Source organism: Martes martes (genome assembly GCF_963455335.1).
Source record: "Martes martes genome assembly, chromosome: 8".
Taxonomy (NCBI): domain Eukaryota; kingdom Metazoa; phylum Chordata; class Mammalia; order Carnivora; family Mustelidae; genus Martes; species Martes martes.
The window spans coordinates 122265293-122292859 of NC_137895.1; the positions used below are offsets into that span (position 1 = coordinate 122265293).

Consider the following 27567-nt stretch of genomic DNA (forward strand, 5'->3'; position numbering starts at 1 on the left):
TGATTCAGTATGCCTGAGATAGGGCCCAAGATCTGGTGATTAAAGTGAATTTCCAGGTAATCCTAATGTGGCTGGTTCTGACATCACACTTAGAGGACAACTAGTTTAGAATATAAAACATGGGAAGGATCTAAGTGTGGTCGTGATTTTAATACTCACCAAAGGAATTAGCACGGGCAAATTATTTAATTTTCCTTATCTGTGAAGTAGTAGTGGTTATGACTGCAGCTTCTCAGCTTTGCTACAAATATTGAACGACAAACTATTATTAATACTCTCTAATTGAAAGGTTACAATTTAAAAACCAATCTAAAAACCTCAAATACTTTTTTTCATCTCAGAAACCAGTATTTTTTGTTGGCCTAAAATCTATTTTACAAAGAATATAATTAATGAGCCTTTAAATTTTCTGTTTTGAAATTAGAAAATAAATAAATACAACTACATTGTGTAATTCAACTTTGAAATTTATCCACTGTTATGTGTGTGTGTGTGTGTGTGTGTAAATACTTGCCTCACAAAGATTTTCCGCAGTGAATGTCATACTGTATTGAAACAGGAACTGTGGGGGCTCCTAATTAAAATAGTTGGCTTTGATACATGTGATATTGAATTTGAGTTGGGAAAACCCCAGGTGGTTGTATAAAATTTCAGCAAATGTTGTGCATGACTTCATTTTTATTTCATGAAACTAGAAAAGAGAAACCCAAAAGCACTTTGCTAAAATTGTAAGTCCCTTTTTTTTTTAATTGAGATGACTTGCACTTTTAAAGGAGAATTTTGATTTAGAAAATCAAGAATTCTCTAACACTTTTATTTAATCTTCAGCAACAGATTCAGGAAATATTTATTGAGTACCAGTGAGTTTAAGCCACTTTGCAAGGTTTTCTGGATTCACAGGGTGATGTAGTTAAGTGAGTTAAAATCTGTTCCTTGTTATGTATAGAATCTGCGGGGGAATAAAGCTTTATATTCAGTGAATTAAAATGTAATGTGAAGACTACATCTAAGAAGTTATATATAAATGCTAGGAAAGTTTTAGGTGAGGGGGTAATTTTGAATCAAGGACTTTAGAGCCTAGGAATCTAAGGGGGCTTGGAAATAAGAATATATTTGAAATACATTGTGGAGGAAAAATCAAAGTAGTATAGAGGACAGACAAAGAGCAGAGGTTGTTAAGTGTGCTCAGGAGAAGGACAGATACAAGGGAGACAAAGAAAAGAAAATGCTGATGTATTCAAGTCACTACATGTACATTACAGTAGTTATAAATCTGGGTGTCTGAGTAAAGTAATATGTGAAAGTCGATGCCAGATATTTTTATGGAAAGTTATTCATCTGATCCCAATGAATGGAGACTTTATGCATAAAATAGTGGTGAGCAAAGTATGGTCTATGGGCCAATTCTGGCCTGAGGCCTGTTTTTGTAAATACGGTTTTATTGGAACATGGCTCTAACCATCCATTTAAGCGGTCCATCGATGCTTTTATCCTACAAAGACAGAAGTTTAATAGTTGTAACAGAGATCTTATGGCCCACAAAACCTAAAATATTTACTATATGGCCTTCACAAAAAATAAAAATCAGACATAGTTATGTATGTGTGTTATGTATCCGTGCAGTATAAAGTGTACCATTAGTTACAAATACATGATGATATAAAGAGCTTGTACCAGAATGCAAATTAATTCACTGTTTCCTTTATCTAGAAGGCCGTGCTCTGAAAAAAGCTATGTCAGCTGATCTGGACACCATGGGTAGTGAATAGATTTGTATTTTACTGAAGTTTTTTTATTGTAGTGTTATGGCGTATAGTTTAGTTCAAGGGTCTTTGACTCAGTAAAGATGTATTGAAGATCTTTTTAAAGATTTATTTATTTCATTTTATATTATTTTATTTTAAAAAGATTTTATTTATTTATTATTTATTAAAGATTTATTTATTTATTTATTTGACACAAAGAGAGAGATGACAAGTAGGCAGAGAGGCAGGGAGAGAGAGAGAGAGAGGAAGGCAGGCTCCCTGCCAAGCAGAGAGCCCGATGTAGGGCTCGATCCCAGGACCCTGAGACCATGACCTGAAGGCAGAGGCTTAACTTTCTGACCCACCCTGGTGCCCCAGATTTATTTATTTTAGAGAAATTTTGTGAGCAGGCAGAATCCTTACTGAATGTGGAGCCTGACTTCATGCTCAATCCCATGACCCTGAAATCATGACCTGAGCCTAAACTAAGAGTCAGATGCTTAACCTACTGAGCCAGGTTCCCCTGTATTGAAGATTTCTAAGCAGGATGGCAGGATCAGATATGTATTTGTGAAAGGACTAATAAGTTGAAATAGAACCCCCCCCCTTTTTTTTTTTGGTCTCTTCTGTATCACCAAAGCATAGTGTAGATGGCATGTGTGGTGTGTTTTGGAGTCAGAACCTTGGGGATGCAGCTAGTAAGATTTGATGCTCAAGAGCTAAAATTCCTTTTCCCTTAATTTGTATTCTGAAAATCGCATGCAGGAGCACTGATCGGTCTGGTTGCTTAAGAAGCCCACTACGGCAGTTGGTGGGTCAGTGGGGGAGCAATAAGTTTCACACAAGAATTGTTCATTACAGATAGTAGCATAATGCTATGGGAACCAGTAGAATAATTGTACTGTTGAACACTTTATATTTTCTGCTACACATGAAGCTAATAAAGTTCATGACCACTTTTACTAGATCGTATCTCATCAGGTATGTTAAAAACGCCTGTAATATCATGACGAATTAAAGGATATTTTTAAGCCCCCAAAATAAGCCTAGAGAATATGTGCCTGATATTATAGACGTACAGGGTCAAAGGTCAGTTTGTTCTAACTCAAAAATATTTTGATTTGTCCATCTAAGTGTATTTTTTTCTTACTAATTTAATTAGAGGGAATACCCAGGAGATTCTCAAATAAGAGGATAAAAGGGCAATATTTTAATTGCTTACTTTATGTAATGTTAAGACTTGCAGAAACTGATTTTCCTATGAGGCCTGGGAGACTTCCCTTAAAATAGCATGCACTGTAAAAAAGATCTCTCTCTCTCTCTCTCTCTTTTTTTTTTTTTTTTGTTTGTTTTTAAAGATTTTATTTATTTGACAGACAGAGATAACAAGTAGGCAGAGAGACAGGCGGAGTTGGGCAGGGGAAGAAGGCTCGCCGCTGAGCTGAGAGCCGGATGTGGGGCTTGATCCCAGGACCCTAGGATCATGACCTGAGCCGAAGGCAGAGGCTTTGACCTACTGAGCCACCCAGACACCCCCCCAAAAATCTCTTTTTATAATCACTATTTTTAATGACTTTTACCTCATCATCTGGTATCTTTACTTTTGCAACTCCTGGGTGTACAACACTCCTTCAAGTGTTACAACATTTTCTATGTGGTTTATGATATGTTTTATTAGAAAATAGATATATCTATACAAAGTTCTACTTCGTACCTCAAATGAGAAAAGGCCATTTGAAGGCTGGTGGAGAGATGCTGATATTTTGTGGGTGACAGCATTGTCAGGTGTGATCTTTACTACTTTGCTCATTCCAGGAGGCGAGTCGATTTCCTTTGCAGGTACATGCTTGAATAATCTCATCCTAGACACAGGCAAGTGTTTGTGTAATTCGTCATTTTTCCATTAGGGATCATACATACTACATCATGTGCCCACAATTAATGTACGTAAGATTGGTGACCGATGGAGGTACCGCTCCACCAGCACTGTGTTCATAGTAGGATGTAAAAACACAAATGCAGTTTTGTTGCTTGTAGTTTTCAAATTGATCACCTGGTATCAGTATCTCCTTTTTTCTTCTTCTTGAAGGTGGGGAGTATTACAGGGGTATATAATTATAAGATATTGTTTTAGTATTTTATATTTGCATTTGAATTTTAACAGATGATATTGATTCAGGAAAATTAAACATGCATAGTTTTTCATTGTATAGTTTTTGGGGAAATTAATACAGAGACCTCCAGTGGAAGAACTTTGACTAGATGCTTTTATCATTGCCAGAATTGTGACTTTTAGTCAGTTAATTCCTCCGCGGTCTCATGTTGGGTTTGTTTTGTCTTTTCTTATGTTGTTTTTCTCCCTTCAGTTTGAGACACATTTATCAACTTTTCATCATGAATAATTTCATCTGAATCCATAGTTCTTTCAGTCCGTTAGTCTTTTTATTTGTACATATGTTCTACTAATTTTAATCAGTTATTTTGTTTATTGAGTAGTTTTTGAGTTTCTATGAACCAGTTACTGCTTTGAAAACAAAACAGAGCCCCTACACACACACACACACCATACACACACCCACACACCCCCCCCAACACACACCCACACACTGTTGAACATCCAGCATAGTGCATGGTACATAGCAAGCAGTCAGTAAATATTATATTCATTAAACGTGATACATATGTTTTCCTCCCATTTGCTAATGATGATTCAGTGATGACTTTGATCATCATTTCAGTATTTTTGATAGAAATCCTTGATTTGAATACAGTCCATTTTTAAATACGTCCCCTCATATTATTGAAACTTTCTCACTTTCACATCGTGAAGTTTTTATTAGATCATCTTAGAGAAGCTTTATTGTTTGACCTTTTACACTCCAGGTGCCATCTACCTGGAATTTATTATTTTTGAAGGCTGTGAAATAAGGGCAGGTTTTGTTTTTTTTTCCCACATTGCTACCTAATTTATTCAGTACACATTGAAGAGACTGACCTTCCTTTAGTGCTCTGAAGAACCAAAATTTCATAAGTCAGGTGTGCACATATATATATGAATGGGTGTTAGTATTATTCCATCCATTTATCAGGTCCATTTGCCTGTCTTTACTCCAGTATCTCTGTGTCTTGATTATTCCACCTTTATTTTTTTTTTTAAAGATTCTATTTATTTATTTGACAAATAGAGATCACAAGTAGGCAGAGAGGCAGGCAGAGAGAGAGGGGGGGAAGCAGGCTCCCCGCCGAGCAGAGAGCCCGATGCGGGGCTCGATCCCAGGACCCTGGGATCATGACCTGAGCCGAAGGCAGAGGCTTTAACCCACTGAGCCACCCAGGCGCCCCTATTCCACCTTTATAATGAATACATCTGTCAATAAATTCTCTAACTTTGTTCTCCTTTACATTAATATTGGCTATTCTTTATCTTTTGAATTTCCATATGAAGCTTAATATCTGCTTGCCAATCTGGGAAAAAATATCTGTAGAAATTGTGCTAGATCTCAGTGAATCTATAAATTCGTGAGTCAGTTATATATTAATTTCTGTTCTTGATATCCCTAGGATCCTGGGATATTAAGCACATAAGGAACAAAGCTGGAAGTGCTTATGTATTGAGACATTAATTCAAATTAATTTAATAATCCTGTCTCTTAACAAATGATCTTTACTCATACCCTCTGTGGTTTGTAGGACACTAAACTCTTTATTCCATTAGCAGCAACTAATGACATAAACATAAACACAAATCACAACTATCATTTATTAAATATATAAGATAGGCCAGGTACTGTTTTAGATGTTCCTTTATTTTATTTCTAATTCTTTTAAGAAAAACATTTTATTTGTTTATTATTTGAGAGAGAGATTGAGAGAATGAGTTGGAGGAATAGTGGAGGGAGAAGCAGACCCCCTAGGGAGCAGGGAGCCCCATGTAGGATTCCATCCCAGAACCCTGGGAGACGCTCAGTGACTGAGCCACCCAGGCACCCTTTATTTCTAATTCTTAAGACGTTATATGGAACATTTCATAATTGAAGAAACTAATATGTTATAAGAGGTTAACTAACCTGCGTAATGTTGTCCACTTAGTAAATGATGAGGTCAGAGACCAACCCCTGTTGTGTGCTTTGCCCACAAATGTGCTTTGCCCATTCCTGGGGCCTCAGGCAGGCAAAACTTCAGAGACTGATGATAAATATGTGGGGGTTGAATGAATACTTACGTGTTTTTCTCCATTGATTTGCTATTAGTGATTCACATTTCTTTCCTCAAGAAAAATGATGAAACTTTCAAGATAAAAGTGGTTTTAATAAGTAGCAAATTTACATTCTATAGTATCTAGCATAATACTTAAGTGAGAAAGTAGTAAGAAATCTAATTAATCAAAATGTGCGAAAATGCCCAAACTGTGGGGAATCACCTCTTCATTTAATACTTCAGAAGACTGTGTGTTCCCTAGCTGTCTTTAATGTTTTATTATTTCTTTTTGGAATTGATATTTAAAGTGGGGGCTTCAACTCTGTCTTTTATGGCAAGATTACATTGATATTCAGTTGTTTTCTTCCCAACTTTTCCTCTTTGATTCAGAGGTAGGAGAAAAAGACACACTTTAAAAATTATCTACCAGTTTATTAAAATATTAACAATATTTAAGTAAAACTGACCTAAATTAATAGAGATTAAACTTGAACCTTGAAAGCCTTTTAGACTTCTAAGTAGAACCCCAGGCCAGTTTCCTATTTTACATGCTTAATTTTTTATATATATTTTTCTTCTTTATGTGACTCTTCTAAAAGTATTCAGTTCTTTAGAATCCTTTTTACACACATGAAAATATGATTTCACTCACACATGGAATCTAAAGAATGAATAAACAGAAAACCAAGCTGACTCTTAAATACAGAGAACAAACTGGTGCTTTTAGAGGGGAAGTAGATGAGGGGGATAGGCAAAATAGATTGAGAGGTACAAACTTTAAATTTCCAATTATAAAGTAAGTAAGTCACAAAGATGAAACATACAGCACAGGGAATATTGCCAATAATGTTGTAATATATGGTGACAAATGGTGACTACACTTATCATGGTGAGCACTGAGTAATGTTTAGAATTGTCAAGTCAATATCTGATTCATCTGAAACTAATAACATTGTCAGTTACACTTCAATAAAAAAATTAAATGTTGAAAAAAATAAGCCATACAAAGCTGACATGACTAGCAATATTATTATAAAAAATAAAACAGAGAAAAAGCACACAACCAAGTAATTACAGATTAGACCTAGTAATTTCAGCTTTTCCTGTAATTTGTACACATTGTACCAACTGATACATGGATTGTAAATCAAAATAGTAGAGTAATTCTTTCTTTCTCTCCCTCTCCTTTTTTTTTTTTTTTTTTTGGCTGCTTTGATGCCATCAAATAACTTTATTCATACAAACATCCCTGAATTTACAAAGCCTCAGTCATTCTTCCACATTAGGGGGATCCACAGTGTTCAAGGAGCTTAAATATAACGTACCACACCAACCCAAGAAACCCAAGTACAAAAATATTCATATAAAGCTGTTCACATGTAGGTCCTAGATTACCAGCTTCTGTGTTAAAAAAAAAAAAAAGAAAATAAAGAAAAATGGATTTATTATCTAGTATTTGAAACTCACTTTGTTCCTAGGCTAAAGCCTCCTTGCCCCTGAGTTGACCCCACACAAATGTTAAATCATTGCAACCTGCTCTCCTGCTTAGGGCCCCTAGGGCACAAAAGATTTCTTTAAAACATTCCTCAATCAACTCCCTTCCGCCTGTGGGCTCTCATGGAAAAAGATGTGGACACATCTGGCAACCAGTGGCAGTGGATTCACTTCTGGAAGCTTATGTTAACCAACCCTCAAGTCCTACTTCCTGGTTTCCCCTCTGAAGACATCTCTCTAGACAGGAAACCCCTGTCCTCCAAGACTAGCAGGCAGGATCAGAGATGGGTCTGGCATCCCCAAAACTATGTCTCAGCCCCTTGTGGGAGGATGGCCGAGTAACTAGGTGACTCTCTGGGGGCCACTGGACAGACCAAGGGCAGGGAAAGGAGTCAGGGGAGAGTAATAACCCAACACCCACCAGTGCTCCCCATATACGTGGGGGGTGCAGGCGCAAGCAGGATCAAAGGTGAGCGGTGCACGTGATGGAAACACAGGCAGTGTGGAGCAAGCATGAGTGAGGGGTGAGGCAGAGAGTGAGGGGTCCCCTCCTTAGGCTGTGGAGGCGGAACTCTTGCTGTTCCAAGTTTCCAAAAAGATACTCTGATGCTGAAACTCAGACATCCAGGCTAGTAAGATCTGTTTTCTAAAAAGTTAAACTGCAGCAGCATAAAGATTACCACAATGGTCTTTACCTTTTCTTAGAAAAAAGGCTCAAGCAAAAATAATCTTACCGCTCCAAACCTGGCTTTCTAGGAGAGAGCTGATAGGTCAAGGAGCTGAGAACCTTGGAGGAAGGGAATGATAGAAGCAGGGAATGCCCAGGCACAAGAAGGCTTTGAGGAAGATGGTGTGTGGTCTTTGTACCACAGGATCAGGGAGCAGAGGGAGTGTAGGGCATATGGTCCTTGTCCCTGCCATGTTTGTTCATTTGCTCTGGGACACCCCACTGGCAGTGCCGGAAAGGAGACCAGGGCCTGGCTGAGAGTCAAATGTCCACAGTGTTGGGCATCTTTCTTCTCCAGCTGTCAACACGGTCCTCCCTCCTTCCTTCCTTCCTATCTACCTCCCTACCTTCCTTCCTTTTTATATTTTTAAAAGATTTTACTTATTTATTTGACAGAGAGAATACAAGCAGGCAGAGCAGTAGGCATAGGGAGAGGGAGAAGCAGGCTCCCCACAAACCAGGGAGCCTGATGGGGGGGCTCAATCCCATGACCGTGGGATCATGACCCAAGCCTAAGGCAGACGCTTATCCAACTGAGCCACCCAGGTGCCCTCAACGTGGTATTTTTAAGTAAACATTGGATTCACTCCCTAAGAAAGGCAGCCATGGTGGGCAAACCCTGTCTGGGCAGGAGGACAGAATTCCTGCTCTCCTGTCCCTGTGCCTCGGGATGAGATGAGGCTAAGGCCTGTGACCTTTGTCCCCAGCCCTCAGAAACTGATCAGATGGAGCTAGTCTTGAATGAACTGACTGTGGCATCCTCCTGGCTACAGGAAAAAGCAGTAGATTATTTCTGCTGAAGATTGTGAATCATCATTATGCTATAAAACATTATTATGCTTCTAGGAAAACTTACAGAACCATAAAACATGGTCAGTGACGAACTGTATTATATTTTATGATTTTCTTCTTTTTGTAAATCTGATACTGTACTTTCTGCAGAAATACCACAGATGGCTGGTACCTGTATGCTGATAGCTCAAATGGCAAATTTGGCGACATAGCTGATCTACTCACTCCTCTTATTTCACGCACGGGACCAAGATGCACCCTGTTGTTCTGGACCTATATGAATGGTGTCACAGTGGGTTCTCTCCAGGTACTCCTTAGGCAATTGCACTTTCTAAATTTTCTCTATAAAAATTCATACTGTACAATTTAGTGTTATTAAAATATAGTCTGCAAATAGATGAGAATGGGTAATTATTAACACCTTACTAGTTTCAATATGGTATGATTGAAAAAAAAAAAAAAAGCCTTAGCAGAATTGGACCTGAATGGCCAGTAGGCTGTTTTTACTCTTCATTTGTGGTTATTATCTTTATTCTGAGGTTACAGCTTGTGTAGTACAGTTTTGTACTTAAAATGTTTCATGTAGGTTTTAGCAACAGCGTTCTGAGAATGCCAATGTTCTAAGAACAGTGCAAATGGGTCTTACACGCTTCGGGGACCTTTAAATGTGCATTCTTCTGCCCATGGTGCTATAGCTACATTTTCTAATTGTCTTTTTGCAGTTGTTTCTTGGTTAGAAGAATTAAACTGCTTCAGAATTATTGTTTAAACTGTTTCAAACTGTTTCAAGAATTTCACAGAGAACCTCCATATAACTTTCACTCAGAGTTCCTATTTTTTTGCCCATTGTTCCAGACCATCTTTTATAGGAAAAATTCCAGACAGGATCGTGTATCATACCTAGTTATTTCTTCCTAGTGTCTTTTGAATTGGAATGATTCCTTAATCTTCTCTAGGCTTTTATGATCTTGATAATTTAAAATATTATAATCCAATCTGATATGTAGAATCCACTCAATTTAGATTTGTTCAGTGTTAATCCTCTATATACATGTTTATATATATCATATATATTTATATATATATAATTTATTTATTTTATATATATTTGCTGTAGTATCACCAAAACTGTTTTTTTTTTTTTTTTTTTTTTTTTACTGCATCCCATTGGTAGTATATGATATCTATAGGTCTTACTACTTTGTTCTCTTTGTTATCAATAAATATTTTGTGAAGAGATATTTTGATAGTATTTAAAATCCTGTTCTCAAGTCAATTTTACTCGCTAGTTTTTGCTTCCTTTAGTATTTTTTCACTGGATTAATTTAACTCTGATGATTCTTAATTGTGATTTTTTAACTGTATTACTCTGTTTACATTTGTTAGTTGGTTTTGTAATATAAAACACTATCACCACCACGACCAAAAAAATTACCTCTCCATTTATGAATTTATATCAGTGTGGATTCATGGATCCTTTTTGTATTCAATTTGTTATCGTCTATTATTTTTGTTATTTTTCATTGGTTCTTAAATTGTCCCAGATTTACTCTTAGGAGACCTTTTAAGCTGACTTCTATGTCTCTTTGACAATCCCATCAGTCTTTGAGCAGTTTCTTTTTTTTTTCTGTCCAAGAAGACGTTCCAGACTCATGCTGTTTTTATGTTGTTTCATCCCTGGAGTTAACTTTTTCCAGGGGTCCCGATTTCTTTTAGAAAACCAAGTGATATAGGCAAACCAGAGAGAGAAGTTCTGGAGTCTCAGTGCAGATGCCTAGGTCCTTTTTTCCCATCTTGGACATGCCTTATACAATATATGAGGTTTTAAGTAATATGCATAGATGCATCACTTACACAGAACAAGCCAACTCAGTTGTCAAACATCTCCGTTTGTACTATTTCATACCCTGGGTAGCATTTTCCAGGAAGCCATGTCTGAAAGACCAATCCCAAAATTCTAGAATCGTTTACTGTGGCAGTTTTAGACCAGGAATATCTTGCTAAACGCAGGCATAGCAAAGGGCTCTTCTCCTTGTCAAATACCATTAATTTGTTAGCAAAGAAGTCTATGTTTAGCATATTTGAAAAAATATTACAGGTAGGTTACCTACTTTTTTCTCCCCAATAAAGAAAGAAACAGATTGCAGTCCAGCTGCTTAACCACTTCTTCCCCTGTAACTTTTGGTTATAATTTTAATATCAGGTGCTTTATCTCCTCATTTTATTACTCTCTTATTCTAAGATTTTCCTGGCTATATTAAATATTTATTTTTCCAAATATATTTTAGATAAACATATTTTACAAGTGCTGTTAGGTTTTTGGTTTTTTTTTTTTTTTTTTTTTTTTTTACTTGAAAATATATTTACTTACCAGTTTTAGAAGAATTACCTTCTTTATTATAGGTGAGATTCTTTACCAATAATGATTTAGAAGTAAACTTGTTTGTATAGAAGTGTGCATGCATGTTTGATAATCTAAAAACACCCAGTAGTCTTATGGATTAAAGTTATAACTTATCGTTTGTTTTACATGGATTTTTTTTCTTAATGGTTTTTGGCAAACAATACAGCTTACTATAGGGTTTTCATCAGAAAAATAAGATTTATTTAACTGGTATATTTTGTAGTTAAGATTAATTATCTGAAATATACTTTCCTTTTTCAGGTACAGTTTTGTATTAGGTGAAAAATTATAAAATATTAAAATGTTAAAAGTAGTTATCAAATAACTAAAATGGTAATGCATGTGATCCTTATTTTTGTGCATGAACACATTTTTCTTAGTCATTTGTATGTAGAATGGTTTTCATACAAAGATCTATTTCCCATCCTTTTTTAAAGTATTCATAAAAATTACTTTTTGAAATTATATTTTTTGACCTTGATAGCCTGTTGTTTTAACTTAAATTATATAGACTAAAACTATGGTATTATTTTTGTTAGCCCCATATTACTTAGAGATTCTAAAGGGTCTAGAAACTCTATTTCTATAAAATTAATAGTTTGAATGTTATTTATACTCCAATAAAAAACAGCTGCTTCAATTTAATTGAAAGTAAGGAGATAATGAAACTATTAAAAGTTACCTTCACTTTCAGAAGTCAAAACCTTTCACAAACCCATTACCAGAATTATTCTTTCGGTTGTACACATTGTATTTTTAAAAAGTAGTGTTGTAAAATCCTTAAATAAGCCAACTAATTCTGTTACTTTAAAATGTAGAATTGTTCTGCTTTTTCCTGTTCTCTTCAGTTACTCTCTTTTTGGTTTATTCTGTAACATTCTAAAAGGAGAGCCAGGATAATTTGTCTGCTGAGACTAATCTGAATTTCCCTTTGGAAAAAGGATACAGTACTGATGAGAATGCAAAGTTTCAAGGCTCTTGGGTGGGGAGCTCTTACCATCATAGGATGGGTCAGTGCTCACTCCTATCATCCAAACATGCTGTTAAAATTGAATGGATTCCTATTTTAACACACTGTCCCCACTGAACCCAAGAGCATAAGGAAGAAAAATCATCCTCAAAAACAAAAACAAAAACAAAAACCCAAAGCCCAAAACCGTTTTAGTAAGTAATAATTGCTTTTCATTTTGACTCCATGAACATTATTTAATTTATAAAATTCCAGTTGTTACTTATGTTAGTTTTTTGTTTTTGTTTTTTTTTTTTAAAGCCAATATACTTAAGAGTTAATGAAATTGTGTCTAGACCCTTTGGACTTGACTGACAGATATTCATGTATACCTTTATTACACAAAGCTTGTGAGGGATCCTGGAGATACATTGCTATGTAGAAAACAAAGACATGTAATGAAAACTGTCCCCACTTTTCTCTAAGGAACTTCATGATGATATTAAAATTTTAAAAAAATCACTGGGCAAATTCTTAATGTTTAAAATTTATCAAGACAGAATAGTTTAACACCTGTTACTTGATTTATCTCGGTAGGTACTCAGCAAGAAAGACGATGTTACTTCTAAATTGTGGGCTCAAAGAGGACAGCAAGGTGCACAATGGAAGAAAGTAGAAGTGTTTCTAGGTGTTCAGTCACATATACAGGTTGGTAAGCCAAGTAGTTGTTGGGTGACGAGGGAGTGTTTTCATTTTTTTTTCTTTAATCCTACTCTATTTCCTCTACTCATAGCCTTTTTTCCCTCCCATTTCTGAAATGTTATATGAATGCCTACCACTCCGTGTCATTTCCATAAGGAATTTTACAGTTCCAGATGTCCTAATTTCTCCCAATCAGACAACCATGTTCTAGGACTATGTAATTTTAATGCCAACCATGCTGCACTTTACAGTCAGCCTCCTCGTACAAAGAACACCTCCCTTGATTTTACAGATATAATCTCAGAGACTGCAGAGTAATTACGTTAATCTATTTCAAAGCTAATTAAAAAGATAGACTTTTGAAGCACATTGTATTGTTGAACCTTGTTAGAGGTAATAGATTTACCTAATTCAAAAATATTTGGGAGTGGCACGAAATTATATAATGCTGTATTTGTCTTCATGTAGATTATAATAATATTAGGAGAATATGACCTATACATATCTATAAATTTAAAATAAGAAGTAGTACGTGTGCTTAAATTGAAGGTAATTACATGCCAAGATAATTGGTGTGGATTTTGTTTCTTATGGGTTATCAAGAAAATAAAAGCTCATGGATGTGTGTGTGTGTGTGTGTGTGTGTGTGTGTGTGGTGTGTGTGTGCATGTATTTGGCAGAAGGGGATTTTCTTGGAAGATGAGGCTTAGCTATTAAAATTGTAAAGATTTGAATCAGGAGAGTGAGAATCCAGAGGCATTTATGCTGGGGAACATTTTCTTAGTCTTAATTGCACAGGGCTTAATTTCATGAATTTAGAACCATTTACCTCTAGATAGAAGATATATCTTGGCTAATTATTGCATTTCTAGTCCTCTGTATATAGTAGCCTGTTTTGCTGTGCACCATCAGTAACTATATATAGTTATGTGCTGTGTGAGAGATCAGCCCCTCTCCATTCCAGTGGAAACACAGGGCTAGCTACTTCTGTGTAAAGGCATTAATACAGCACTGTCCCCAATTTCTTGGAATGGCAGGTGTGATAAAGTCCGTATGTTTTTGACCTCTCACTGGAGTCCTGTTTTCTTATGGGTCATTTGTAGATAATTCAGGAAATTGATAAGAAATAAATTCAGCCTGAAGATGTAATTATTGGACTGCACTTTTATATTGCACAATATGAAATTTATTTTAAAATGATTCCACCGGTTCATTCCCTAACATCTTTTAATTGAGGGTAGAAGAATCCTCAGCAAGAACATGGAGAAGGTTTCGCTGCTGCCGGACATAGGCTTCTATCCCAGGCAATGAATTCTTAACTAGTTCTGTGCAAGTGGAATATTTGTATAGTAAAATCATGTTCAAAATAACATTAAGGGGAATTTCAGCAGGAAAAATCAATTATTAATTAACTTAGCCTTTCTGAAATGTGCTTTCTCATATATTGAAATTTGATTGAAGAGATATATACCTGCGTTGTTTGAATCTTAAAATTAGATAATAATGGCTTGTGAATATTTGATGTTTTTTGGTGATTCACTCATTCTTTCAATACAGACCTAATAAGCGCCCCCTAGGTGCAAAGCTCATTAGTGTGCACTGGAGATAGACTGATGAGCCAGGCACACTGTCCGTGTTTCTTCCGTTTTTACAGTGTTACCGCTTTCACCTCAGGAAGAGGTATAACTCTAACCCTTGAGAAAAAGTCCAAGACATGGTTAGAAATTATATGTGGAATCAGCACTGAGTAGTTTTCAGAGTTTTATTTGGGAGCCCTCAAATGTAAACAGAGTGTTTAATTAAAATAGTTTGTATAACTAGAGCAGGCATATACTTAGCACTTAGTAAGTGCTAAGTACTAGTCTGTAAATTTGAAACATTTGTTTTAGTTTTTACAGTAATTGTATGATCATTATCTCCTTTTATAGATAGAATACAGAATTACCTACACATGAGGGAACTTCTAGTTGCAGACTACAGAATGGCATAGACAGACTGTCAGCAAGGCCAGTTCATTAAGTTCATAATCCAAACGCTGTGCCATATTGCTTTCCAACTTTTCCAGAATAATTGACCCTGCTTTTATTCTACTGAAAAAAATATAATTCTTTTTTAAAAAAAGTGTAATCACATTCGGTAGGAAAGTCTATGGAATCTTAACCAACATTTTGTGGAGCATTGGGATATAAGCAGGGATTTGATCATTTGGATCTCGCAGGCACCTGAGAGTCCATCTATAGAACTGCACAAGAATAAATTAATAAGGAAACACTTATTATCTGATTCCTTTTTCATAGAACATTGTATCACATGTTTAAATGTTTAGATGCATCCAGAAAATAGAGTACCCTTTTCATTTGTGTAATGGTGTTTCCTTATAAAACACTGTAGTCCTTATTCTTTCTAATTTCACCTCTTTTTAATGACTTCAAACCTCTCAATCAAATTTATTTTTCTTTTCCAGTATATCTATTAGGAAGAATAGTTTATGTAAATTTGGTATATGGATTTACATAAAAATTGTATTTTTTGTTTTGGTTTTGATAATTTGAGAGGCATGATTTTCAATTACTCTAAAATCTTATCTTAAAAGGAGAACACAGAGGTTTTCATAGAGTCACATGAAAGCATAACACATCCTCAGGAGAAATTGTAATTCTTTCGAGAAAAATGTTTAGATTTGGTCAAAAGGTATTTGGGAGCTTGAACAATGAATATTTGTATAAAATCACAGAAGTAAATCTGTGTTAGTTCATTTTGAATTGTTCTACAATTACTTTAAAAAGTGAATATTTCTTATGTTAATGCACGAATACATATTTGGCATGCAGAGAAATTTAATAGAAGCATTCTGAATTAATGTCACTTAGAAATTTGAAACTAAATAATTTGTGACTTCTTGTGTTCTGTGAAAGAGTGTTAATTGTTCTTCCAAGCATTGGTGGTATTACAACTGAAGAGGAAATTTCTAAACATTTTAGCAGCTCCTCTTACTAGGTTTGATGAGGGAGCAGGAGGCTGGCTGAGGACAAAGCAAAAGCTGGCACCTTGCACCCCCTCTCCAGCCGCTCCCCTCAGTAATATGTGTAATATTCCTCAGGCACCTCTAACTGCCCTAAAAGAAAAACAAATAGTTAACTTGCAGAGATCACAATCCTGCAAGGCAGGAGTCTCCTTTGGTTTACAAATGTCCTTGAGATTTACAACGAAGTTACCTTATCAATAGCCCAATTTCCAGAGGCACATAACTCAGTTCCTCAAGCCCTAATGTTACCCTCCCCTCCATAAACAAAACTGAAGGAGGCTGAGGCAAAAGGAAATGTAAATAAAGTTAAATTTCTTCTAAACCCAAATCTCACTAACAAGGACGCTTGATAGCAAGAATGTGACATTCCACCAGGAAACTCCCAATTGTCTTCATGCTAGTGCCTCATTAAAGGGAAAAACGGCCTTGGCTTGATAGTAACCAGGCCTCCAATATCCTGACAGTCTCCTTTACCTTGAGAGCCCTTCTGAACACCCCCTTTGTCCTCACCTACCCAACTCCTGTGTATATAACCAGCCACTCCTCACATCCCCGAGGCAGCAGCTCTTTCTGCCCACAGGTCCTGAACCCGTGCTCTAATAAACCACCTTTTTGCACCAAAGACGTCTTAAGAATTCTTTCTTAGCCGTCGTCTCCGAACCTCACTTCTCCGAACCTCACCTAGGTTCAAGAACTTCATCAGGTTTAATCATTTCTAATTCATTTGGAGTCCATGTTAAGTGGGCTCTCCCTGTCAGTGGCACAAATGAGAATTTTGTCAATCACATACATCAAAGGCAAATGAAGATCATTTCCATTCCGAATATGTGGGCAATTTAAAAAAACTCATGGTATTGAGGTTTGATATCTTTCCTTTCACATAGTTGGGATGGACAGATCTGAGGAGTGGCAACATATTGGTCAAAATAAAGGATGTGGTTGTATCTTTTTTCTCTTCCTGTGCTTTGTCACCTGATTGGCCTCCTTCCTCCCCTAAGAGGAGGAAGTGAGGAGTGAGGCCCTAAGAAGTGAGCAGATCTCGTTTTGGATGAGAGAGCTGCAGAAGCAGCACTGGTAGCTTGGTGGCTCCTACTGGTTTTCTTTGCCACCTGTCCTAAAAATCTAGATAAGAGCAGTGGTGTTGCCCCTCCCGCATTTGTGGGATGACCCTCAGGCATCTTGGGTCAGTTTCATTATGGGGGTATTTTTCTTAGATTCAAACCTGATGTCCTATATTTAAAATTTGCCTCAAATTTTGAATTATTAGTTCAACTAAAATTGGATTTCTTTACTTCTTTCTTCTCTTCCTTACCTTTTTTTTTTTTTTTTTTTTTTAAAGATTGTCTTTAGGGCAAAGCGTGGTATCAGTTACATGGGAGATGTAGCAGTGGACGATATTTCCTTTCAAGATTGTGCCCCCCTACTTAGCCCAGACAGGAAGTGTACTGCTCAGGAATTCACGTGTGCCAACAAGCAATGCATTGCAAAGGACAAGCTGTGTGACTTTGTGAATGACTGCACTGATAATTCAGATGAGTCTACTTTCATTTGCAGTAAGTGGAACTGTTCTGTTCCCTCCCTTTTCCCTTTGTCTCCTACAACCTTAGCTTGCATGTAGTGTGTTAGTTGCTGAAACATACAAAGTATGCATAGCCTAGCAGCCAAGGCAGGTAAGGTGATTTACCTATGTAAATTCATTTCTTTCTTTCTCTCCATACTTAATTTAGAACTGTAATTCATTTAAAACTAGTTGGTGGCTTGGTTATGTGTGAGACAATTGGCGATAAACTGGGAAACAGGTGTCTTCAAAGACAAACAGAATGGAAACAGGTATTTTTCATATGAAAGAATGTTTTGGGAAAAAGACAAGCAAAACATCCATCAATGCCAATTCATGCAAGGCTCACTGGCCTCTGTGCTTTGATGCACTGGAGAGAGTTGTCATTCCTTTGTGTAAATTAAGAAATGTGATAAATGTTAAAAAACAAAAACACAAAAAATATGTAAATACCTAGATATTATATTAAATAAAGCAGTCCTCTAAAGGAAATACATATCAGCTACGTGATATTATTGTAGGAGATCAACTCATAATAAACACCTATTAAAATATCCTTAGCTAAATGGGCCATATGTGCTCATTTGGTAAGTCTGTAAATTGTGCAACACAGCCCAGTTATTACCTCATTTCATTGCAAATGAGGTGAATACAGATTTTTGAAATGAAGGTTGACAAATTATTCTACTTACTAGTAATAATTTCTGAGGAAGAATATTTTAGTTTGAGCCTTTGTTGTTGTTGCTGAACCAAATCTGGAATATCAGGAACAATTTCAGTAGAATGAGAGCTCTCATTTGTATAGAACTTTTAACTTTCAAAGTCATCTCATTTGCTAATGTCTGCTTGATCTTCACAGAAGCCCTGAGGGGTGAGTGGGACAGATACTCTTAGTGTATATTGCAGACAAAGCTGCCAACAGGAGTGCTTAAGATTTTGTCAGAGTTCTTAAGACTGGTGTTGACAGAATTGATCCTAGAATCAAGTACTTTATGATTCACTGCTTTGCTCAAGCTACCATACCTCTCTGTGTAATGCTGAATCTTAACAATATAAAAAAAAAAGTTGTAGACATAGAAATCCTATTTATATCAAGTAACTGTTCCTTTACTTGTGGATTGTTTCTTACAATATCTAATTATTAGCACATAGGACCCAAGCAAAAATATTTGGCTAATCTTGAGTTCTGAATTAATATTTATCTTTACCTTATAAATGTTTTCTGCTGCATGTATACTTTCTGCATCAAATGGTTTTACAATTTCTTCATTGCCATTTTCATTTCAAAATCACAGAAATCTATTAGGTTATCAAATAGAACAGATATTAGGCTTTTGAATTTTATTTCTTATGTTGCCAATCTATCTCTTTCCCCAGATAAAATTTAATGTAATTTTGGAAGTATCGATTTATTTATAGCCAGAGTTTCCCAGAACTCTTTGTATTTAGGTTCTAAATTTGTAAATATTTCTAGGAATGCTTTGTCTGTATTCAGGAAAGGATGCTGATATGCTGACAGAGTCTGAAATGTATGGGAACTTACTGTTGTGGTCGTTCTTCCTTTTTTGAGTGCAGTGGACACACAGTTACATTAGTTTCAGGTGTACAACATAGTGATTCAGTGGCTCTATACACCATGCTGTGCTCAGCACCAGTGTAGCTGCCCACCGTCCCACACAGTGCTATTGCAATACCATTGACTGTAGTCCCTGTGCTGTATTTTTCATCCCCATGACTTACTCAGTCTGTAACAGGAAGTCTGTGTCTCCCAACTGCCTTTCGCCCATCTTGCCCATCCCCCACCCTCTTACCCTCTGGCAACCATCACATAACTCTCAGTATTTATAGGTTTGTTTCTGCTTTTTGTTTGTTTATTTAATTGTTCCATGTTTTAGATTCCACATACAAATCATCTGGTATTTGTTGTCTTTCTCTGACTTACTTCACATAGCATAATACTGGGGTAGTTCTTTTGTATGAAAAATAAAGGTAAAAGTAATCATCACACTTTGGAGGGAAAGTTGCACCAGAATGTGTTTTTTGGTGAAGTGATCGCCAAATCACCCTTGTTTAAGGTTTGAATGGGCTACGCATATCAGTAATACTAGAGCAAGAAAGCTGAATTACTTCCAGATTTTATATAGAAAAAAAACTTTTTCAGCTCTTAGAACAAATAAACAACAACAAGATGTTAGACCTTATAAAAGAGACCCCATTTTGATACTGGTTCTCTTACATGAGTATGATTATTTATTTATTTATTTGTACATTTCTTTAAGATTGTTATGTTAGTCACTATACAGTACATCATTAGTTTTTGATGTAGTGTTCCAAGATTCATTGTTTATGTATAATTTTTTAAATAACATTGCTTAAATATTATGTATTTTTAAAAATTTACCTATAATCTCATTTTATAATATTAAACATTTTAAATATAAAGTGGCTAACATATGCTGTATGCATTATGAGTTGTTATCCTATGTATACTGTAAACTTTGATGCTCTGATTAGTCCCAGAAGAGTAGGAAGGGAAAAAAAATCTTAAAAATTACCATAGCAACTGATTGCAGAAATTTGGGTGACAACCAATCAAAAATCCAGCCTTAAGTTCTGTAGTACTTGGGATTTTGTTTTTTGTTTTATTTAGAATCCTACATAAAGTCTGATTGAATATCACAACTCTAAGAAAATTTCTGAAATATCATTAGGTAGAAATATACCACGGAGAAATAGCAGAAAGATTTTAAAACCCCCTTTAAGGGAATGGACTGTCTCTGATGCAAAGGAAGAGAATAATCTTTTATAAAATAGTAGTACCTGCTGCTTTAATTTTCTGTAGATCAGTATAGACTCTGAAAACAAAATCTGGCAGAAAAATTAAAATGTTATTTTTGGCTTTACTATATAAATATCACGTCTAAAATATGGGACATAGTAAACAAGAAGAAAGTAATATGTATGTCTGACAACTCTAAAATCTTATTTGAACATATCTTTGCCAATGATATAGAAGCTTGTTCAGAAAGCATCCATATTTTTTGTTTCAACATATATTCTAATTAGCATATTTATTGTTCATACATAACTAAAAGTGTCTCAGGCATACTGAAAGTAATTTAATTCTGTACCATGATTAGTAAGGATGCTGGATATTTAATCAACATAATTAGTAAGGAATCTGAACCTAATGAGCAAAGGTAACACTGTATTTACCATCTGTAGATACCTATTCTTTTGAAACATACACAGTATATTTATCAAAAAAGAGATTATATTATTGTTAAACATTAAGGAAATTTTAAAGCTTTAAAATGGATTAAAACGGCACATTATATCTTTTTAATTAGATTGGAAATCAATTAGAAAATAAAAGCTGGAAAATACCTATTGGTTAGGAGAAACACACTTTTAGTAACCTCCCCTTTAATAAAAAAATTACAGTAAAATTAGAAAATGTTTTAACTAATAAAAACAATGCACACAAATCATGTGGGATTTAGCCTAGTGAATACATAGGGAAGAATTTATAGATATTAAAAACTAATATATAGTTTATGTTAGTTTGTATTAGAAACTAATATGGAAACTTTATATAGAAATCTTATATTAGAAGCTAATTAGCTAATGTGCAAATTAATGGAATAGAACATAGATAAAAGACAGACAGGGTTTGGAAAGATATAAAATTTTAAAACCCCGTCAAAGGAGGTGGAGAAAACAGTGAATAAATTTAACACGTATTTATTGAGAAGTTATATGTTAAGCTGTGTTGGAGACACCTAGTATATGTCAGTAAGCAAAACAGAAAAAAAATGGTTTCTCTCATCTTCTTTATTTAAACAAAAAATGTTCTCTCTCTCTCTCCTCCGTCTTCCACCTACCCCCACATTTGCCTATAAAATACATTATAGAGTTTTTAAAAGGTGACAAGTGCTATGAGAAAATACAGAGTAAACTGAGGGAGACCATAAGTGGGGGGAGCGCAAATGGTAATGTTAAGGAAATTTGGCTGTCTCTATGGTCTGGGACTTAGCTAACACTTGTTATTTATTATAGTTGTTATAATTTCTTTTAAAAAAATATAGCCATTATAGTACATTATAGAGTGGAATCTCATTGTGATTTAGATTTGCCATTCCCTGCTGACAGATAATGTTAAGCATCATTTCTTGCACCTAATAGCTATTTGTGTATCTTTTTAGGAAAAATGTCTATTGAAATCCTTTGCTTGTCTCTTTAATGGAGTGTTTGTTTTTTGTTGTTGAGGTATAGGAGTTATTTATATATTTTAGATCTTAAACCCTTATCAAATATAATCAAATATATGATTTGCAAATAATGTTTGCAGTTCATCCTTTCTGATGGAGGCATACTACTCCATTGTGTATATGGACCATATCTTCTTTATCCATTCATCTGTTGAAGGACATCCTGGTTCTTTCCACAGTTTGGTGACTGTGGCCATTGCTGCTATGAAAACTGGGGTACAGATGGCTCTTCTTTTCACTACATCTGTATCTTTGGGGTAAATACCAGTAGTGCAATTGCAAGGTCATATGGTAGCTCTATTTTTAATTTCTTGAGGAATCTCCACATTCTTTTCCAAAGTGGCTGCACCAACTTGCATTCCCACCAACAGTGTAAGAGGGTTCCTCTTTCTCCACATCCCCTCTAACACTTGTCATTTCCTGTCTTGTTAATTTTGGTCATTCTAACTGGTGTAATGTGGTATCTCAATGTGGTTTTGATTTGAATTTCCCTGGCGGCTAATGATGAACATTTTTCATGTGTCTGTTAGCCATTTTGTATGTCTTCTTTGGAGAAGTGTCTTCCTGTCTTCTACCCTTTTCTGATGTGATTATCTGTTTTGTGTGTGTTGAGTTTGAGGAGTTCTTTATAGATCTTGGATATCAGCCTTTGGTCTGTAGTGTCATTTGTGAATATCTTCTCCCATTCTGTGGGTTGCCTCTTTGTTTTGTTGACTGTTCCTTTGCTGTGCAGAAGCTTTTGATCTTGATGAAGTCCCAAAAGTTCATTTTCACTATTGGTCATTATTGTTTTCTTTGCCTTTGGAGACCTATCTTGAAAGAAGTTGCTGTGGCCGATGTCAAAGAGGTTATTGCCTATCTTCTCCTCTAGGATTTTGATAGATTGCTGCCTCATGTTGAGGTCTTCTATCCATTTCGAGCTTATCTTTGTGTGTTGTGTAAGAGAATGGTCAAGTTTCATTTTTCTACACATACTGTCCAATTTTCCCAGCACCAGAGCCCAGGACCTGACAGATTCCCTGGAGAATTCTACCAAACATTCGAAGAAGAAATAATACCTATTCTGAAGCTGTTTCAAAAAATAGAAACAGAAGGAAAACTTCCAGACTCTTTTTATGAAGCCAGCATTACCCTGGTCACCAAACCAGGCAAAGATCCCACCAAAAAGGAGAATTTCAGACCTGTATCCCTGATGAATATGGATGCCAAGATTCTCAACAAGATCCTAGCTAATAGGATCCAACAGTACATTAAAAAAGATTATCCACCATGACCAGGTGGGATTTATCCCTGGGATGCAAGAGTGGTTCAACATTCGCAAATCAATCAATGTGATAGAACAATAAAAGAGAGAAGAACCACATGGTCCTCTCAATTGATGCAGAAAAAGCATTTGACAAGATACAGCATCCTTTCCTGATTAAAATGATTCAAAGTATAGGGATAGAGGGAACATTCCTCAACTTCATAAAATCTGTCTGTGAAAAACCCACAGCACATATCATCCTCAATTGGGAGAAGCTGTCAGCCTTCCCTTTCAGATCAGGAACACGACAAGGATGTCCACTCTTGCCACTGTTATTCAACATAGTACTAGATGTCCTAACAACAGCAGTCAGACAACAAAAAGAAATAAAAGGTATTCAAATTGGCAACGAAGTCAAGCTCTCTCTCTTCGCAGATGACATGCTACTTTATATGGAAAACCCAAAAGATTCCACCCCCAAACTACTAGAATTCATACACCATTTCAGTAATGTGGCAGGATACAAAATCAGTGCACAGAAATCAGTTGCTTTCTTATACACTAACAATGAAAATATAGAAAGGGAAATGAGAGAATCTATTCCATTTACTAGAGCACCAAGGACCATAAGATACCTGGGAATAAACCTAACCAAAGAGGTGAAGGATCTGTACTCAAGGAACTACAGGACGCTCATGAAAGAAATTAGAGAAGACACAAAACAATGGAAGACCATCCATGCTTATGGATTGGAAGACTAAACATTGTTAAAATGTCTATACAGCCTAGAGCCATCTATACTTTCAGTGCCATCCCGATCAAAATTCCGCTGGCCTTTTTCGAAAAGCTGGAACACACAATCCTAAAATTTGTATGGAACAAGAAGAGACCCCAAATTGCTAAGGAAATGTTGAAAAAGAAAAAGAAAACTAGGGGCATCACGTTGCCTGATTTCAAACTTTACTACAAAGCTGTGATCACCAAGACAGCATGGTACTGGCACAAAAACAGATGCACAGACCAGTGGAGCAGAGTAGAGAGCCCAGATATGGACCCTCAACTCTATGGTCAAGTACTCTTTTTCTGTTTTTATTTTTATTTTATTTATTTATTTATTATTATTATTTTTTTAAAGATTTTATTTATTCATTTGACAGGCAGAGATCACAAGTAGGCAGAGAGGCAGGCAGAGAGAGAGGAAGGTAAGCAGGCTCCCTGCTGAACAGAGAGCCTGATGCGGGGCTCGATCCCAGGACCCTGAGATCCTGACCTGAGCTGAAGGCAGAGGCTTTAACCCACTGAGCCACCCAGGCGCCCCGCTTTTTCTGTTTTTAAAGGCAATTTTAGGTTCACAGCAAATCAGAGCTCCCATATACGTACCATCTTTCCTACTATAAGGGTCCCCCACTGAAGTGGTGATTTGTTATGATCAGTGAGCCTACATTGATGTATCCCTCACAGACCATAGTTTACTTCGGGTTGCCTCTTGGTGAAAGGACATTTGATAAACAATATTGTGTACTCTTATACTGAATTATTAATAGCAGCCTTATTTGAGTCATTACCAATATTTTAAAGCACATTTTTCCTACTGAATTAAATTTTCCTCAAAATGCTAGGTTTTAGAAATATTAGTGTGCAGTTTAACACTGTGAATAAAAATCTGAACTCCAATACTCAAATCGGGATCCATGGATAAACATCTCTTAGAATTCAGTACCCACCCCAGAATCATAAATTGTATTTTAATGACAACCTCCAGTGAGTCACATGTACATTAAAATTTGAGAAGCACTAACCTAAACAATACAAAATTTTGAAAAATGGTGAAAGGAGAGCAATTATTTTTTTCTTTATTTCCTTATTGACATATGCACAGATATCAGGCTTTTAACCAGTGACAGTAGTGTTTGAAATTTAAAAAAAAATCATTCTGTGTGTATCTTCTTGATGAGTTTAATTAATACAGTTATATTGAAGTCAAGGTTTAGTGTTTATGTATGTATATGATTACTAGCTATAATTTATTGGAGTTATTAAGAAAAAATTTTAAAATGAAAATTTATTCATTCAGTAATATTTATTCAACATCTATTATGTGCCAGGGTTCTAATTATTTGGATGTGGTGAAGAGTGTAGACAAATTTCCTGCTTTCCAGGAGCTTCTGTTGTATTTGGTAGTGGTGCAGAGGGACACAAACTTAAGCAAAATAAGTAAAATGACACAATGTATTTCATAACAGTAAGTGGTCTAACGACACGTAAAATAGCAAAAAGTATGAAAGAAAACATTTGGAATGGTGGCTATGGTTTTAAATAGGCCAGTCAGAGACATCCTCATTAAGAAGTTGCCATTTGAATAAAGAATGAAAAAAGATGATAGATTAAGCTAAGTGATATCAGGTATTTGTGCCAGAATTTTTAAAAATACTCAAAAATATTTAAAGAGTCCGCCATCATGAAAACACAATCCTTTCTGTATTATCACCTTGTCAGTAGCAATGTCTTTTGGTTTCCATACATGTGTAACTATAATTTCCTGACATAGTTATCCTTCAGAATTTTTTCTTTGTGAACATTTGTTTTGAGTTGACTTATATTCTGACTGCCTTCTCTCATTTGTTATGGCAGAATTCTATCATTTTTGAATAAGAAGATGAATTTGGGGGGAGTAGGGGAAATGGCCTGATACTATTATATGTATTTTAATTGTTGCTCACTGTGGAATTATGTATATTACTTCTCTGCCATATCCGGTTCAGTATTCCCTCTGAAACATTTAGCATATCCGAATTTGTGCTCAGTCATGTCAAAAAATGAAATTGAAAGCATAGGGTCCCCCAGTTGGAGGGCAACTGTGCAGTAATGCACATCACTGAAAACCACTACCTAGACAATTATTTCGTTCTTTGTCAATAGTCATATAAAATTTAACCAAGCATTTTGTAATTAACGCTTGCATCTCTGACATGTACTTTTCATTTATTTATTGGGTTAACATTGGGTACCTCTGATACAAGTGTTCCCGGAGCACAAACAAAAACAAGATATTACCTTAGTAACTGTGAACTCGTTGTCTAGTAAAAGAGATACATAAGCATTCACATTAATAATGAGAGTTAGAATAAGGTACGGATCACTTTTAGAGGGGACAAGGAGAGAGAATTTAGTTATATATAAAACACTAATCCCAGCATGAGCTTTCAAAAGTAATACATCACCTTGAAAACAGCTAGTGTGTTTTTAGAGACTTTATTAATCATGGACTGTGAATAGTTTTAGTTTTCTGTGGGAGATTATGTGAGAAAGTAGGTCAGGTATAATGTTATTAAAAAAAACAGGCTTCTGGTGAAGGATCAATTGTCTTAAGCATCAGAAATTCATTGCTGTAGACTGTAGCTGAATGACTGGGATTCAGAAAGCTCTCATAGTCTTTCCCAAATTACCAGTACTGGTCCCTGCTCTCCCTAAGCCAGTGTTTTAAGTGATGGGTGTTACGGTAGTTTTGTGTATATTATGAAATCAAGTAGTTTATCAGGAAAGAAACAATTTATGTGTTAAGAGCATCTTTTTTTTTTTTTTTAATAAACATATAATGTATTTTTATCCCCGGGGTACAGGTCTGTGAATCGCTAGGTTTACACATTTCACAGCACTCATCATAGCCCATAACCTCCCCAATGTCCATTTCCCCCCACCACCCTCTCCCGTCCCCCCTCCCCCCAGCAACCCTCAGACTGTTTCTTGAGATTGAGTCTTTTATGGTTTGTCTCCCTCCCAATCCCATCTTTTCATTTTTTCTTTTCCTACCTCCCCCCAAACCCCCCCGCCTTGCATCTCCACTTCCTCATATCAAAGAGATCATATGATAGTTGTCTTTCTCCGATTGACTTATTTCGCTAAGCATGATACCCTCTAGTTCCATCCACGTTGTCGCAAATGGCAAGATTTCATGTCTTTTGATGGCTGCATAGTATTCCATTGTGTATATATACCACATCTTCTTTATCCATTCATCTGTTGATGGACATCTAGGCGCTTTCCACAGTTTGGCTATTGTGGACATTGCTGCTATAAACATTCGGGTGCACGTGCCCCTTCGGAGCACTACGTTTGTATCTTTAGGATATATACCCAGTAGTGCAATTGCTGGGTCGTACGGTAGCTCTATTTTCAGTTTTTTGAGGAACCTCCACACTGTTTTCCAGAGTGGTTGCACCAGCTTGCATTCCCACCAACAGTGTAGGAGGGTTCCCCTCTCTCCGCATCCTCGCCAGCATCTGTCATTTCTTGACTTGTTAATTTTAGCCATTCTGACTGGTGTGAGGTGGTATCTCATTGTGGTTTTGATTTGTATTTCCCTGATACCGAGTGATGTGGAGCATTTTTTCATGTGTCTGTTGGCCATCTGGATGTCTTCTTTGCAGAAATGTCTGTTCATGTCCTCTGCCCATTTC

The 27567-nt window shown here is 36.0% G+C and overlaps 1 protein-coding gene across 1 annotated transcript in view; it reads left to right on the forward strand.

The window, feature by feature from the left end:
• Positions 1-27567, forward strand: part of MALRD1 (MAM and LDL receptor class A domain containing 1) — a gene marked incomplete at its 5' end in the record, with an annotated part of 744051 nt that overhangs the window by 268064 nt on the left and 448420 nt on the right. The window contains 3 exons of the mRNA XM_080810106.1: positions 9106-9262; positions 12906-13016; positions 17375-17588. Of these exons, the coding sequence (XP_080666232.1) occupies positions 9106-9262; positions 12906-13016; positions 17375-17588 (482 nt within the window). The remainder of the gene's footprint in view (positions 1-9105; positions 9263-12905; positions 13017-17374; positions 17589-27567) is intronic.